The sequence below is a fragment of the Neofelis nebulosa genome, chromosome 1 (genome assembly GCF_028018385.1).
Source record: "Neofelis nebulosa isolate mNeoNeb1 chromosome 1, mNeoNeb1.pri, whole genome shotgun sequence".
NCBI lineage: Eukaryota > Metazoa > Chordata > Mammalia > Carnivora > Felidae > Neofelis > Neofelis nebulosa.
In genome coordinates, this window is record NC_080782.1 from 142,546,250 (window position 1) to 142,563,532 (window position 17,283).

Here is a 17,283-nt window from a genome sequence, read left to right on the forward strand (position 1 = left end):
AAGTGACTTACCATCCATAAGAATTACTAAACCAGATCCTTTATCTAGGACATCGGCAATAACAGCTTCACATTTTAAGTTTCCTGAAATGAACGGCAAAATCAATCACCTGTTTTTAAAAAGACCGTAAGATCATTATATTAAGATATGAGAGAATTTAACAAAATCTCCACTGTAAGTTCAGCAAAACTAAAAGCTATGCTTTGATATAGTTTTCAAGGTACTGTTAAATCATTCAACATTAAAAGGAAACAGAATACCTTAGTCACTACATTTGAAACATCAAGTAGAAACACAATAAAGATCAAACTTCTAATACCCAGAAAATCTGGAGACCAGCATAGCCTGAACTAGACCATGGTCTAGTTCACAATGGACACAAAGGGCTGCTGTTAGGTTTCTTGTCCTCCATCTAATGCTTCTTTTTTTTATCCCCAGGAGGAGTCACACGGCCTCTGACAGTACCAATGAAGCTGACAAATCCAGTGAGAGAGACAGAGACGCTGACATCAGTCTCCTGATGCTTGTGGTCCTGAGTCTCATCACCTGCTAGGTTTCACAGGAAGATTATAAATAGTAGCCGTATCTTAGCTTTCTGTAGTTTAAAGAGGTTCCAAACCACAAGTATCTCGAATTTTGAATATTCATATTAGAGAGGCATTAGAGAGGTAGCTTTAAAAGTACTTAAAGAAAATGCACAGAAGCTACTGAAGAAAAATAATTCATGAGAAACGTAACTTGACGCTAAGGAGGTACACGAAATTAAGAAAAATATTTGCCACACCTTCCTATTCATATCACTTTCCAGGTGTAATCATTTTGGAGTATATGCCTGTGTCCTTCTCTTGATATTTAAAATCCCTAAAGGCAAAAATCTACCTTACACATTCGTACTTTCCTTATAACAATGGTTCCCAAGGGAGCCCACGGTAGAGTGACTGGCACATGCCAGACAGAGGGAGCCTCCTGGCCTCTGCCCTGGCCCCCAGTGCCACCGCCACATGCCCGCACACGATGCACGCGTGCACACAAAACCTCCACGGTGGGGATCCAGACACCGTATTTCATTTAAAATAACAGGTAACTTAATGTAGTAACAGGCTGTTTCAGTAGGTAGCCAGGTTAGAAAATGTATCTAAAACTGAAAACTCTGCCTTGTCCATGCAGGTAAGCAGCGGATGTCTGATGAAGGCAGTCACCACACATCACCTCAGATAAAAACAGTTGTGTGAAAACTTCTGCTATAACACTGAAATAAGGCTATTCAAATTGAAACAGTGAGAATCTCATACATTTTTTTGGTAAAATAAAAAGCTTTGGAAAAACATGAAAGGAGGATTCTAGCTTCTTGCTGACCTGCATGTTACATAAGGCGAAATGATAAATAAGCCCTTTTTTTGGTATTTTACCACCTTATGTGGTCAGTATTTAATTAGACAATATGCTGACATTAGAGCACTGAAACAAATCTATCAAACTATAGTCGAAGAATAAGAAAAGCAGCTTTACTGGACAAGTAGGATACTCCTGAGAAGAAGAAAATTCATTATTAAGGCAGACCTGATTTTACTTACTCTAAAAGAAAACAGCAATAGTTAATTACAACAAATCCTCTATCTTTTAATGCGCTTGCCTTTATGAAAATCGCTACCAACATAAATACCTGAGAAAAGAATCAAAAACCATTATTCATAGGAATCATAGCTGCCTATATACAATTACTAAGTTTAGAACACATGTATACAACAGAGATACTTTTTCAGTTGCTAATGACACCTGTATCATTAGAAATACACTGTTAGTATTTCGAGATAATTTAATAAACAAGATTATTCAAGGACAAAGCTTAAGGTCACCAAAATAGGTCCTGCTTCACATCAATCTATTCTAATGCATATCCACGCCTTGCGATATGACTTATTTAAAGTCACTCTAGGGGCGCCTGGGTGGCTCAGTCGGTTAAGCGTCCGACTTTGGCTCAGGTCACGATCTCGCGGTCCATGAGTTCGAGCCCCGCATCAGGCTCTGTGCTGACTGCTCAGAGCCTGGAGCCTGTTTCAGATTCTGTGTCTCCCTCTCTCTCTGACCCTCCCCCGTTCATGCTCTGTCTCAAAAATAAATAAACGTTAAAAAAAAATAATAATTAAAAAAAAATAAATAAAGTCACTCTGTGCCAGTTTAACACAATGACACAGTTTGGAAGGTTAGTCAGGAAATAAAATCAGGGTACAATTAAGGAATCCACGTATCAGGAACTCACCTGATCTGGGAAGTGGTTTATACAACTCCAAGTACTGCTCCCCATGGAGAACCTATGTTAGGTAAACAAAATTTTATTGGCCGACTTTCCTGTTCCACAAGCTCTGCTATGAATATGGCTAATCACAAGTGATATCTCACTGGCCGCTTGCTCACATCAGTACTCCCCCCAAATTATCTGTCTCAGTTTGGCTTCTACTTCTTAATCATAATCATAATCAATCATATTCAGAAATAATCAGCCTCCCAATCTAAAGACTGTTAGATCTGTTGGAGCAGAAAAGGTATCTGTGTGTTCTTTCTTGACATTCATAAATCCTTACTGACTGGTAATTATGGATTACTTACTGATGCAAACACTAAACTAGGCTATATTTCCAGGGCTTATCACTGTGCCTGGAACATAAAGGGTAATTAATATATATCTGTTGAATAAAAATGGATAAATTGGGGGTGCCTACATGGCTCAGTCAGTTGAGCATCCCAACTCTTGATTTTGGCTCAGATCATGATCCCAGGGTCATAGGATGGAGCCCTGCATTGGGCTCTGTGCTGAGCATGGAACCTTCTTAAGATTTAAGATTCTCTCTCTCTCTCTCTCTCCACCCCTCTCCCTCACACACGTTCTCTCTCTAAAATTAAAAAAAACAAGTTGGGGTTCCTGGGTGACTCAGTTGGTTAAGCCTCCGACTTCAGCTCAGGTCATGATCTCACAATTTGTGGGTTCAGGCCCCGTGTCGGGCTCTGTGCCGACAGCTCAGAGCCTGGAGTCTGGTTAGGATTCTGTGTCTCCCTCTCTCTGCCCCTCCTCCCCTGCTCTTGCTATGTCTCTCTCTCTCTCAAAAATAAATAAAATATTTAAAAATAAAATAAAATAAAATAAAATAAAAGTTTTAAATGAATTTCAAATCACATGTACCAAATACAAACAACTCAACTAAAACACAAGAGAGTATTACAACCATGTTCAAAGTAATTACAACCATGTTCAAAGCACTATCATTGTCCGTATTTCCTTAGTGTGATATCTTACAAATTATCTATAGATACAAAAATAGACATAAATGCATCTTATAAATTAACTATCAGTAGATACTAAGGACACTGTGTAACTCGAGAGACACTTAACCTCAATGTATGGAAGCAAGAATACACCAATATATGTAGGAAAATAATAGGACAGAAAAAACAAAATCTGACCCATATACTCAAATGACCACACCCCACTGCCATGGGACACCTTTAATTCTGTCTTCCTCCGAACCCAGAAGGAGAAAAAAATGAGACAAATGGAGGATGGCCCACCGTATCAAATGGCCTGGACACTCAAGGTGGGAAGACAGGGATTTCAATTCAAGAGGGCTATTATTTCTGGCCACAGATTCTGAACACCATTCATGATTTTTCCAACTCCTCCTGACTCTGAAGGAGTACAGTGCAGAATTCTGAAACATTTGCTTTGACTGTTTGCATTTCAATTATTCAAACAGAACTGTATGCAGCAAATACCATGGGGCAGTGACTAAAACAACAAACTGCCTGGTCCATATCTCTTGCCTCCCTCCCAACTCATCAGATACTCAAATAAAATAAGTTCTCACAGATTCAGAGCAGCAATGGGTGAACCGCTCCTCCAGTAAATGGGTCCTCCAATCACCAAAGCCAGAGAAATTGGCTCACAGCTCTAGGATTCAACAGCTATCCCTGGACTCATTCTTGACTCCAAGAAATGAAACATGCCCCACCTCAAAAGCTTTCTCACAGTTGTTCACACCTTCCTTCTTGAAACGACTTGTCCATTTTGCTTCTCAGATACCACATTCTCCCACTATTCCTCAGAGCTCATACCTTGCCAGCCATTCCTTCTTGGTCTCCCTTGCTGATTCTTCCTCATGTCTTCAACCTTTCAACACTTGTAGGGTCCGGTCCCTGAGCTCAGGCTCTTCTCTACCTACGCTCACACGTTACGCTACGTGATTTCATCTAGTCTTGGGTCTTCAAATACCCCAGCGAGACCGCTACCCCCCAAACTCATGACTCACATATTCAACTGCCCATTTTACATCTCTACTGGATTGTATAAGAGAATCTCAGGTTTGTCCAAAACCAACTCCTGACCATCCCCACCTTGAGGTAACTGTATACATCTATCTTGTTATATATATGTTCTATATAACTACTATACATACTAAATATATTGTATATAGTTAATTATAAATCATGGATAGAGACATACATGCATATATTTCATCCCAGTTACAAAAAACTTCATCTTTGACTCCTCTTTCCTTCGACTCACATCCAGCCTTTTGTTTAAATTACTATAAGAGACTCTTAACTGGTTTGCCTGCTTTGGCTTGGCCCCCATATAATCTATTCTCCACACAGTAGCAAAAATGACCCTGTGAGTGAACACAGCCAGATCATATCACTCCTCAGTTCAAAGCACTACAGACTGTCTCCCATGTTAGTTAATCAGAGCATAAGCTAAAATCCTTATAATGACTACAAGGCCCTCTTCTCCTACCACATGCCCCACCCCCGGTTCATCCTGTAACAGACTGGCCCCCTTGCTGCTCCAAAAACAAGCCAAGTATGCATCTGCCTCAGGGCCTTTTACACTTGTTCTCTCTGGCTCAAATACTCTTCCCAGATCATTACCTGGCTTGCTCCCTCACCACTATCATCAAGCAAGAGTTATCACATCCATCTTATAGATAAGGAAACCAAAGCTTCAGAAAGTTCTGTACCCTTGGTCAAACAGCAAGCAAATGGCAGAGAGAGGATTGAGAACATTATGTCAGGGTCATAGGACTGGACCTAATTGCTGTTTTCTTCTTTCTGCTTGTCCTTTCAACTAAGTCTCTTCTCTTATATGCTCAGAAAGGAAAATCAAAAGATATGCTAAATCTTTATTCCTGAACCAACCATGACAAACTATTTTATTAATACATATGCCCGCAAACAATGTGACATTTATCAATCATATTTGAAGAAACCAAAGAAAAGCAAAATAAAGGTTTCTTATTACTCTTACCTTTTCCAAGCTAATCGGAAGCTCAGGAACCCCTCCTAACCCTCCACCTACTAAAGGTTTCTGAGCTACGATAACTCCAAATGTAGGCAAACAGGAGAAGTCAGAGCTTCCTTCGTATATAAATTTCATATCTTTTGGCTCCTTCACCGATGCTCCCACGCCAAGGGCATACATGATAGTTTCCAGCTCCGTGTAAGCAGAAGAAAATGGAGGGAATTTATAGCCAATGGCTCCAGCCTATGAGAAAGGTATACGAAAGTGTTTTTTCAATGATATTTTTGTCAAATCCTTAACATTTTAACTTTTTCAAAACTATTAACTGCTTACGTACCTGGTTTTTGCTTTTGAAGACAGGTGAATAGAATGTCATGTTGGTGAATTTCATGGAGTGTCATAATTGTTTCATTAGATTTTATTTTAATAGAAACCAATTAGAAAGTGTGTGGGAAAGGACTTCATTTATAGATAAGAACTTTTTTTATAATTTGCTTCTTACTAACAGTATGTCTCATTTTCAAATTTCCTATCTCTGATGGTGAGAAGCCCAATTAATTCAGCAACTATTACAAACTCAAAAATACAAAAAAATAATAATAATAATGAATAGGTCATAAATAGCGAAAGTGAATCGCCCTACAGGAGCTACTGTATAAAATTAAATGTAAAAAGAGCAAAACGCTGCTTAATGCTTGTAAATTAGATGGCCTCAGAATGGTTTTAGTTAAAATGAGATTTTACCTTAAGTTCCTGGCTGGGAATGTCCCTCATCAAACTGGATATTGTATTTTTCTACTTAGTGATGATATGTCTTGCTAATGTGTGAAGTTGATACTGGGCTAAAAAGCAATGATGTCCAATTGTCAATCACTTTTATTCCAAAACAGGAGTCCACAAACAAGGGCTGAGAGCTAAGAATGGTTTTTACATTCTTAAAGAGTGGTTTAAAAAAAAGAAAAACAGGAAGAACATGTGACCAGGAAGGGTAGGTGATCCACAAAGCCTAAAACATCTACTATCTGGCCCTTTCCCGGAAAAGTTTGCCAAACCCTATTCTAGGATAAAGTCATATTTATAACCCAATCATATTCTCAGGGTTAAAATTAGATTGTTAACATTATCACTCTATCTGCCCTGAGTCACAAAACACCAAAACCAAATGCATCAAATGATTTATTTCTCACTATTTATGCACTACATTTTTTTGTTTCAAGGCGACAGTAAATCAGCAAACTTCACATGAGCTATAACCACTATTCCATCAGAATTTCTACACAGTCGGAGGTCCTTTATTTGCAGCGATGTTGAAATAGTTCCAAAATACAATCTATCAATGCTTTCCCTAAAAAAAAAAAATGACTCAAAAGAGGCACTTAGATATCCTTTTCTAAAGTTAGAAAAAACAGTAACTACAGTAGAATTATCAATACTACCAAAAAAAAAAAAAAGACACTTGTGTAATTATACTGAAGAAAAGAAAGTAAAAGTTAAATAAGGCTACATCTTAGCCTCATGTTCATTCAAATTCTATAAATATTTAGTACATATTTTAAGAAAAGTCTTGTCACTTATCTTTCCTATTTAACAATGGACTAATAGCTTGGAAAATAACATTTTTGTATGAGAGAAAAGAGAAAGAGGAAAAAAAAAAAAAGAAAGAAAAGAGAGGATCTCAACAAAAGCCACAGCTTTTAGGCTTTTCTCCCCAACTTACAAATCCTGATGGTGCTGTCGATGCTGCGTGACTCATATGATTTGTCGAAACTCCTCCATCTGAATCGATTTTACTTATAACTCCAATTATACTGCCAACTGATTCTAAACAGTAATAACAACAAGGATGCTTCTGTTACAAGACATGACTAAGAAAAGTGACAACGTGCTCGATAATCATTCCTCTAACAGTGAGCAAGCCTGCCACAGGACCTTCACAGGCACTCATGAACTGAATATATGAGGTAGGACTATTAAAGGAAGAAGAAGCTGTGAAAGACTCCGAAATAGACCAAAGATCACTGGGTGTTGTCAATGGAAAACAAGCCATTGTCCAACATACTCTTCCTGGGTTTTGATTCCAAAGAGGCACTGAGCTTTGCAATGTCTTTGATCAATTTTACAGCTCTGTAAAGTGGGACCCTTGTCCAGAGACATGCAATTTTTGGTGAAGGAAAAACAAATTTCCCTTTCTCGCCATCATCACCCCTCCTCCAGGATGGAACAATGCCAAGATTATCCTCCGAACCCCCCACCCACGTCTCAAGTGATAGTTCTGAAGTCGGTACTAAAAATTCATCCAGAGAAAACCATCATTACAACCAGAGACTTCAGACAGGGTTCAGAAGCTACTGTTCTGGGGTCTAAAAGGTTAATAAAGGAGACTCATGGGGCTGCCACATATGCCAGAAGATTCCAAGGACTCTGAGACCTAACAAACCTGACAGGTACAGACCTCTTTCTAACCTTGGACACAATCTATAAGCAAACCACAAACTGTGGTGTGACCAGGGATATCAGCCAGCTTCTTGCCTCCGAATCCTCCCCTCACCGCCCCACTAAGAATGCTGCCAGATGGAGGCTTTTAACTGAAAGTTACCTTGCTACGGGCTGAAAGGACACACAGAGACACGGGCAACCTGAGTTAATGTGGCTCAAACACTGAGAAAGCTTGGGCCGGTTACGGCACTTTTCTGGGATTTAGTTCCATCATCTGTAAGCCATGATCAGTTCTGCAGAAAAATGTGACATGTTTCTTCTAACTCTACTTTTAACACTTAGGGGTATATTTTCATTTAGAATTACATAATTCGTTTAGCTTTTTCTTTAGAATACTTTTAAGGCAATACAGTGGAACTTGGACATCAGAGGAAAGTTTTTAATGTACTTCTTTCTTTTTCCTTTCATTCATTTTCAATGATGGGTGACTCATTCACAGGCTAAATTTATCACAAACAGAAAAACATGGAATACAGGAAATGCTACCATTAAGGACATTACAATCGTGTTATCATCTGGTTGAGAAAGAGCATAATGAAAATTTCAATGAGGGTACCAGCAGGCAGGAAAGTGTCATTAAGGAGGAAAAAAAAACGAGAATAGTCATTTTTTGAGATATATTCCCCTACCAAACACTGAATATAAAATTACTAAGAGGAAAAAAAAAAAAAAGATCTGTCTACAAAATAACCCTGAATCATTATCTTTCCCAGAAGAGTCCTTTAAACTCCATATACTAAAAAAATAAGTAAATAAGTAAAAATAAACTTCATATACTACATGCATATGTGAGTTACACTAGAAAAAAAACAACGTGCCTTTTGCTGGTTGCCTATTTCTATGGCAAATCATAGACAACTCAATAATTCCAGGGAGTAAGCATTTGCTGAATCCTTTCTGAGTTTGGCTCCAAGCGAGCACCAAACACAAAAGAAGTACCTCCAAGACACAGTCTCTGCCTCCAAAGGATCTTACTGTGCCGTTAAGAAACCACATATTTACGAAACAAAAGCAGCTCTGAGCAGATGCTAAGTGGTCAGAGTCCAGCTAAGAGAGAAATCAATGTAGCCTGAAATATCTGGGGAGGTTTGGTTGAACATCCAGGGCTTGGGTTTTGATTTTAAGAGAAGTACTCGGGTCAGCACAGGTGATAAAGGCAGGAAGGGGCATTTTGAAGTTTCTTCTCATTTATTTTTGAGAAAGATAGAGACAGTGAGAGCAGGGGAGGGGCAGAGAGAGGGGAAGAATCTCAAGCTCTACGCTGACGTGGGGCTCGAACTCACAAAACTGTGAGATCATGACCTGAGCTGAAATCAAGAAGCAGACGCCTAACTGACTGAACCACCCAGGTGCCCCAGGAAAGGGCATTTTAGAAGGGCAGAGACACAGCAGCAAAGACGAAGGGATAAAACAATGCAAAATCTACTCATTAGACAGAAAAGAGCTAAGCCTAAATAAAACTGGCCTATGTGAACTTTTTGGGAAACAGAGAAAAACCAGGTGAGGTAAGCAGTGACTGGTTGGATAAGAGAAGACTCTGAAACGAACCATCAGGGAGGAAGCACAGAAGGGTGAACAGCTTGTACTATCCCCCACCCGGACATACAACCAAAACACAGGATTACAAAACAAAACAGAAAAAGTGACATGGGGGTTGACATACATATCTTAAATCTGAAGAGTTCTAATAGCTCCTGGCGCAAAAAACATGCACTAGTTAAAAACAGAAGACAGGTCCCTAAGAGAAGAGAATGCTTTGTTGCCTCTGGCTCCCCAGCCAGGAGCGAAGGGATCTGGGCCTCTACCTTGAATTCTCTGGGGCTTGGTGGCGTTCTCAAAGTCACAGATCTTCTTCCAATTAGCCTTCACCCCCTCGGGGGTCATGGGTTGATTCTTCTGTCTTACGATGGCTCCAAGGGACCGCTCCCAGCGTACTGAAACAAACGTACAGAAACGTACAGAAACAAAACGAAGAAGCTAAGCACAGAGTTTAAAAGGGACACAGGAAGTAAAACTCATCTGAGACCCTTGAATTTTTTTTAACTGCAAGAGAAAGGAATTCAGGGGGGACAAAATGAGTCTAACATCTGAAGAGTTATACTACATGACTTTAAAGAAGTTGTTCTTGAGATGATAATCCCATGAGGATAATGTGAATTTAAAAAATATATATATATACACATATATATGTATATATACATATATATACACACATATATATATATATATACATATATATATACACATATATATGTGTGTATATATACACATATGTATATATACATATATATGTGTGTGTGTGTATATATATATATATATATATATATATATATATATACATATGTATATATATAAAGCTGAAGGGAAACAGCTCTCCTCTGACCATGCCAGAGACTACTAAAGGAAGACTGTAATGCTCAATCATAAAAATTTTAATTATAGACAATCACACCAAAAGACTGACTTCATGACCAAAGATCACTCAGGTAACATACTTCAAGATCTTTGCTAAACAGCAAAGTGAGGGATAACCAAACTAATATGTCACATAGCCCCAGATAATTCCCTCATGCCTCCCTTTGCTCTTTGCTCCTTTTTCACAGGAAGTCAACTAGAATAGGGCAGATTCACAAAAATCATTATTGCTGTAGAAATTCTGTGAGGAGAATTTTTAAGACTGTTGCCTTTCAAAAAAGCCCAAGGAATAAAATAACCACTAGTAACCTTATTTAAACATATTGGTCAGATTTTGATGATTATTAAATTGAAGCTTTGTCTCAGGCAATGACAGAAATACATGCTTCTAGAGTTTTCTTATTGACAAAGTCTCAGAAAAAACTTTTATTGCAACATTTCCTTTCTTAAATGGATATCCTGAGACACTTATGTTGAACAATGCTTGAGTAATATACGTTACTTTGATAACCAAAGAGAATAGTCATTAATGATGAAAATATTGATACTCTATGCTGTATCAATGCCCTCCAGTAATGACAACCTTTTAAATAATTTCATTAATTCTGATACCAGCAGCCAATTGAAAACTTGATTTGGGATACTGGAATTTTTCACAATTTTTTTAAATGTCATGAAGCAATTGTCCAATGTGGAACTCACAAGACTGGGGAGCTGGGGAAAGAGATGGTTGAAGCCAAATGAGTTCACTATTGGACCAGAGGGCAACAATTTCCAGACATCAGTTGCAATTTCTGTCTCAGCAAGTTGTCCCCTGTGATTCCTGACCATTACCTCCTGATGTCTCATAGCCCCAAGGAAGAAAAGAATCAAACAAGAGAATTGGAAAATTTTCCTGCTGTGCTCTCTAGGACAAGACTCTTCCCATCTTTACAAAACAGCCCCCTCTCTCACTCATTACTCTGCAGAAACAGCAAGAACAATCATGTGGGGGCACCTGGGTGTCTCAGTCAATTACGCATCCTGATTTCGACTCAGGACATGATCCCATGGTTCCTGAGTTCAAGCCCCAGCATCAGGCTCCATGCTGACCGTGTGGAGCCTGCCTGGGATTCTCTCTTTCCTTCTCTATCTGCCCCTCCCCAACTGATGCATATGCACATGCTCTATATCTCTCTCAAAAATAAATAAACTTTATTAAAAAAAATAATAATTGGGGCACCTGGGTGGCTCAGTCAGTTAAGCAGCCGACTTCGGCTCAGGTCATGATCTCGCGGTCCATGAGTTCAAGCCCTGCGTCGGGCTCTGTGCTGACAGCTCAGAGCCTGGAGCCTGTTTCAGATTCTGTGTCTCCCTCTCTCTGACCCTCCCCCATTCATGCTCTGTCTCTCTCTGTCTCAAAAATAAACAAACGTTAAAAAAAAAAAAATTTTTTTTTTTTTAAAATAATAATAATAATAATGTGGGATGCCAGAGACATAGGAGGACACAGGAGGACAAACAGACTGTGCTGTCTGAAGGAACAGCCAGTTACGCATAGGCCAGACAACTCCTGAATAAGGACTGCCAACAGGGAAAAAATCCTCAACAGTTTCTTGAAAATGCCAAAGGCCTTCAGGACAGCTTCCACATTTTAGAATGCCTATTGGTATACCCATGTTTGAGGTAGAATACGCATGCACGAGCTCCAATAGTTAGCCATTTGGCAAGACCTTTACCCAGCTCCAACTGGATGTGCAAGGTTAAAAATACAGAAACAATATACGGCAAATGAAAAACTAGAAGAGACTTACATTTTCCAATCCATCCTCCTCCAACCTACCAAAAAGAGGGGAAGACAGTTATACCATCTAAAACAGATCACAAAGAGGATTTTTTAATAGAAAAACAGGCAGGTGTCATACTAAGAGTATTAGAAGGCTAGATGACAATGGATGAAAATAACACAGTTCTACAAAAGTCCATGGGCCTCCATGATTTTGCTTTGTTCATGTTACCACAGTAGAAATACAAAGCAGCATTAGGTGGTAGACAATGCATGTGGTAGAAAAGCATGACTGATGTCAGAAACTAAGGCTTTAGGGCCGCCTGGGTGACTCAGATGGTTAAGCGTCCAACTTCGACTCAGGTCATCATCTCGCTGTTTGTGAGTTCGAGCCCTGCATTGGGCTCCATGCTGACAGCTTGGAGCCTAAAGTCTGCCTGGGATTCTATGTCTCCCTCTCTCTGCCCCTCCCCTGCTCATGTTCCGTCTCTCTCAAATATAAATAAACATTAAAAAAAAACTTAAAAAAAAAAAAAAAGGATAGTTTCTTCTACTGACTAGTTGTATGAGTCCCATCAAATCATTTGAACCCTAAATCCAAGTTTTCCCCTATGTAAAATAAGGATAATAATATTCTTCATGAGCTAACCATAAAGGTTAAATAATATAAAATAGTAAGATTGTCCCAACAACACAGACATGAAATAACAGCATCCTCTAAAAAGATCTAGTGAAGAAAAACATAAAAAGGAAAGAAAATAAAATTAGGATTTGACTTAAACAACTACATATAGTCGTTTCAATAAGATACCTTTATAGAGAGAAGGCAAACGACCAAATATATTAGTTGCCACACAGAAAGATCACATTTTTTCTAGAGGTCATGCAGGGGAATCCCCAGAAGAGAATGTGTGATGTTAAAAAAAAAAAAAAAAAAAAATCTTCAAGCACCACAACTACAATGTGTCAGAATTGATCATGAGAATTCCACAGGCAGAGGACAAGAGAATATGTTATCAGTAGAGAGCACACAGGTTAGTGGCTCCAGGTCAAGGGCATGGCTTTTTATCACCCTTTGCCTATATATGAATATGCCCACAACTTTTACAACAGACCAGTCAGCCCTGATGCTGTCAGGGTAGGTAAGTCAGCAGTGGTTTCGGTAACAGACAAGACAGATGTCATATTGTACCGTATTTGGGAGAAGCTCAAGAAGCTGGAAACTCCTCCAGGCGCTAGAAACAGGAGGTCCAACTGAGCCAAAGAATCTCTATCTCTCCCTCCAGGTACCTCTCAGAATTTGGCAAACAGTGGCAAAACTTAATTTCAAGGTTTAAGGTGGGATATTACAGATGTTTCTTACTGTATTTTATCAATCATGCATACCAAATGTTGCTCACTAAAAATGTTCACAACATACAAAACACATAAAACTGTACGTATAACATGACCTTGTTGTCTCTATAGGTTTTGCTGTATGTATAAAATGTATATCTAAGAAAAGAGACTATTCGTGTAAGATAAACATCTAGGGGCGCCTGGGTGGCTCAGTCAGTTAAGTGTCCAACTTCGGCTCAGGTCATGATCCCGTGGTTTGTGGGTTCAAGCCCCTCATTGGGCTCATTGCTGACAGCACACTGCCTGGAACGTGCTTCAGATTCTGTGTCTCCCTCTCACCCTGCCCCTCCACTGCTTGTGTTCTATGTCTCTGTCTCTCCCTCAAAAATAAACATTAAAAAAATTTTTTAAAAAAGATGCAAATCTAATAAAAGACTGGAAGAATACATAAAAATATTAATAGTAGTTATCTCCAGATAAGGGTAATATGGAGGTTTTTGTTTTCTTCTCTAAACTTTCCTGTATGTTTAAATTTTTCTATAAAAGCATATACGATTTTTATCTACAAAATAATAAAAATTCCTTAATGACATAAAAGGCAGGCCAACTTCTGAGCTCCAGATGGCTTGATATTATTAAATCTGTAAAGTTCTTAGAAAGTTCTTTTCGCCTCTAATTTTCCACAATTCGCAATGTCTGTCATTAAGAAAGTGGAGGCACACATCTCTGCTTAGATATGTGTACATTATTTTTTATTTTATCAAGTTTTTATTCAAATGCATCAGGTTAATATAGCATTCACTTCCAACTAAGCCAGGTAATTTTGCTACCAAGAAATATTTTTGGATGTCATAATATTCTTCATATAACAGGTTCATTATTACCACAGAGAATCAAATAAAGGTGGGGCGGAGAATCTAAAATATAGGGGCGCCTGGGTGGCACATTCAGCCAGGTCACGATCTCGCGGTCCGTGAGTTCGAGCCCCACGTCAGGCTCTGGGCTGATGGCTCGGAGCCTGGAGCCCGTTTCCGATTCTGTGTCTCCCTCTCTCTCTGCCCCTCCCCCGTTCATGCTCTGTCTCTCTCTGTCCCAAAAAAAATAAATAAAAAACGTTGAAAAAAAAAATTTTTTTTTAAATAAATAAATAAATAAATAAAAAATAAAATATAACAGTACTAGGGGGAAAAAAGAGATCACACTTAAATGAGGAATCAAAAATGTATAAATTGGCATAAAGAGATCTAAAAGGACTTTGATTACAAAGTGAAAACTGGATCTCACTGGATGTTTGGACTATGTGTGCTTATTTTTACAATAAACACTTAAAGCTCTACGGTGAGGAAAAAGAGGAATGTTTATTCTTAAAGTTAAAATACGTAATAGGTTATGTTTACTGACCTATCATGCCTAGACTAAATTTCTGGTATGCTGACATAACAGTTACAATTGAAGGCTAACTATTATGTACTAGATCCAGTGCTAAGAGTTTAAAAATAGGATTTCTCGTTGTCACAAAAGCCCAAGAAAACTAATGCTCGGGGACATTAATTTGTACAATATTCCAGCGAGCCAGCAACTGTCAAAACAGAGAATTCAAAACTCAGGCTGGCTGACTCTGAACCATAAGCTCTATCCTCCTACTTTAACATTCAGGTTCCCAAACCAAATAAAACCTTCTTCATTTGACTAAACACCTCTAACCAGCCACATTTTCATTTGGTAAGCATATTAGAAATGAAGAAAGAAATAAAAACAGAATTTATCAAGTTGCTATTTCTTTCTCAAAAAAGGACATTTGTCAACACTTGTTCCTTAGTTAACTATAATATTTAAAAAATACACAAGTGAGGGGCACCTGGGTGGCTCAGTTGGTTAAACACCCGACTCCTGATTTTATCTCAGGTCATGATCTCACGGTTCCTGAGATCGAGCCCCGCGTTGGACTCTGCGATGACAACATGGAGCCTGCTTGGGATTCTCTCTCCCTCTTTCTCTGCCCCTCCCCTATTCACATTTTGTCTCTCTGTCTCTCTGTCTCTCTCTCTCTCTCAAAATAAGTAAATAAACATTAAAGAAAAATATACAAGTGATATCAAATGATGCAGATCTTTCCAAATGTGAGCAAGTGGAAAATATTAATGCTTAAATCATTTTTTATGTTTAATTACACAAATATTACTTTGAGAGAAAGCAGGAAGGTGCAAAATACCTCAAACAAGCCACCGTTTTCCTCACAGCTCTCATGGCAAAGCCAAAGGACCAAGGGCGCCACGTAATCAGGCTTCAAAGTTTCCAGGAGATCTAAAACACATCCCAAAAATGTTTGTTAACAAGAATATACACATATTCAATCCACCATTTTGCTTTCTGAAAACTCCTTACTTACAAATTTTGGTAATTCAAAATAAGAACAAAATGAGATCTACAAAATTAATCAGTCTAACATTCAAAGCTTTTGAAAGAACTGTTTCATCCCTTCTAACTTTGAAGGCAACAGATACACCTTTCCAAGAGGGGTAACATACTATACAGACGACAAGTTAAGTTAAAGCTACCTAGGCAGTAAGTGGTGAGTAGAATTCTACTTAACATGAGGAACTGAAGTCACCATTCATTCCCAAAACTATTTGGCTCTCCCAGCAATTTAACCAGAAGCTAGAAAACTACAAAACAGCCTTGACCATTGTAATGGCGGTAAGATAATGATGTGAAATGAAACTTGCAACCATCACTGATGAGTAACAAAGTGTAAGAAATATTTTCCCACTTGATGCTTTCCATGAGCAACTTAATAGAGTAGAAAGGAACAGGCATACCTTGGAGATATTGTGGGTTTGGTTCCAGACCACCACAATGAAGCAAATATACCAATAAAGCTAGTCAAATGAATTTTTTGGTTCCCCGGAGCATATAAAAGTCATGTTCATGCTACCCTATAGTCAGTTAAACTGTACATTAACATTATGCCTAAAAAAACAATGTACATATTTTAATTTTAAAATACTTTAGCCACACCTGGGTGGTTTAGTTGGTTAAGCCTCCAACACTTGATTTCAGCTCAGATCATGATCTCGCGGTTTGTGAGACTGAGCTTTGCATCAGGGTCCACGCTGAGCATGGAGCCTACTTGGGATTCTGTTTCCCTCTCTCTACCCCTCCCCTGCTCATACTATCTCTCTCTCAAAATAAATATTTAAAAACTAATAATAAAATAAAATACCTTATTGCTAAAAAACGATAATCATCATCTGGGTTTTCAGTGAGTTATAATATTTTAGCTAGATGAGAGTCTTGCCTCAATGTAAATGGCTGCTGATTAATCAGGGGGGTGGCTGCTGAAGGCTGGGGTGGCTGTGACACTTTCTTAAAATACAATAATGAAGTATGTCCCATCACTTGACTCTCCCTGTCAACTGATTTCTCTGTAGGATATGATGTTGTCTGACAGCATTTTACCCACACTAGAACTTTCAAAACGAGTCAATCTCTCAAACCCTGCTGCTGCTTTAACAACTCAATTTATATAATATTCTAAATCCTGTGTTATTATTTCAACAATCTTCATGACCTCTTCACCAGGAGTAGATTCCATCTCAAGCACCACTTTCTTTGCTCATCCCTAAGAGCTCCTCATCCGTTCAAGTTTTATCATGTGATTGCAAGAATTCAGTCACACCATCAGGCTCTACTTCTAATGCTAGTTCTCTTGCTATTTCCACTGAATCTGCAGTGACTTCTTTCACTGAAGTCTAGAACCCCTCAAAGTCATCCATGAGAGTGGAAATCAACACCTTCCAAATTCCTGTGAATGTTGATAGTTTAATCTCTTCCCACAAATCACAAATATTCTTAATGGCATCTAGAATGGTGAATCCTTTCCAGAAGGTTTTCAATTTATTTTTCCCAGATCCATCACAGGAATCACTGTCTAGGTCAGCTATAACATTATAAAATGTGTATCTTAAATAATAAGACT

The 17,283-nt window shown here is 38.6% G+C and overlaps 1 protein-coding gene across 2 annotated transcripts in view; it reads right to left on the reverse strand.

The window, feature by feature from the left end:
- The window catches only part of HSD17B4 (hydroxysteroid 17-beta dehydrogenase 4), an 88,160-nt gene that overhangs the window by 40,967 nt on the left and 29,910 nt on the right, over nt 1-17,283 (reverse strand). For both annotated transcript variants that reach the window (XM_058738272.1, XM_058738279.1), the window contains exons 9-15: nt 15,517-15,608; nt 11,995-12,019; nt 9,592-9,720; nt 7,008-7,111; nt 5,297-5,533; nt 2,261-2,312; nt 12-83 (exon numbers count right to left, since the gene is read on the reverse strand). In XM_058738272.1, the coding sequence (XP_058594255.1) occupies nt 12-83; nt 2,261-2,312; nt 5,297-5,533; nt 7,008-7,111; nt 9,592-9,720; nt 11,995-12,019; nt 15,517-15,608 (711 nt within the window). The remainder of the gene's footprint in view (nt 1-11; nt 84-2,260; nt 2,313-5,296; nt 5,534-7,007; nt 7,112-9,591; nt 9,721-11,994; nt 12,020-15,516; nt 15,609-17,283) is intronic.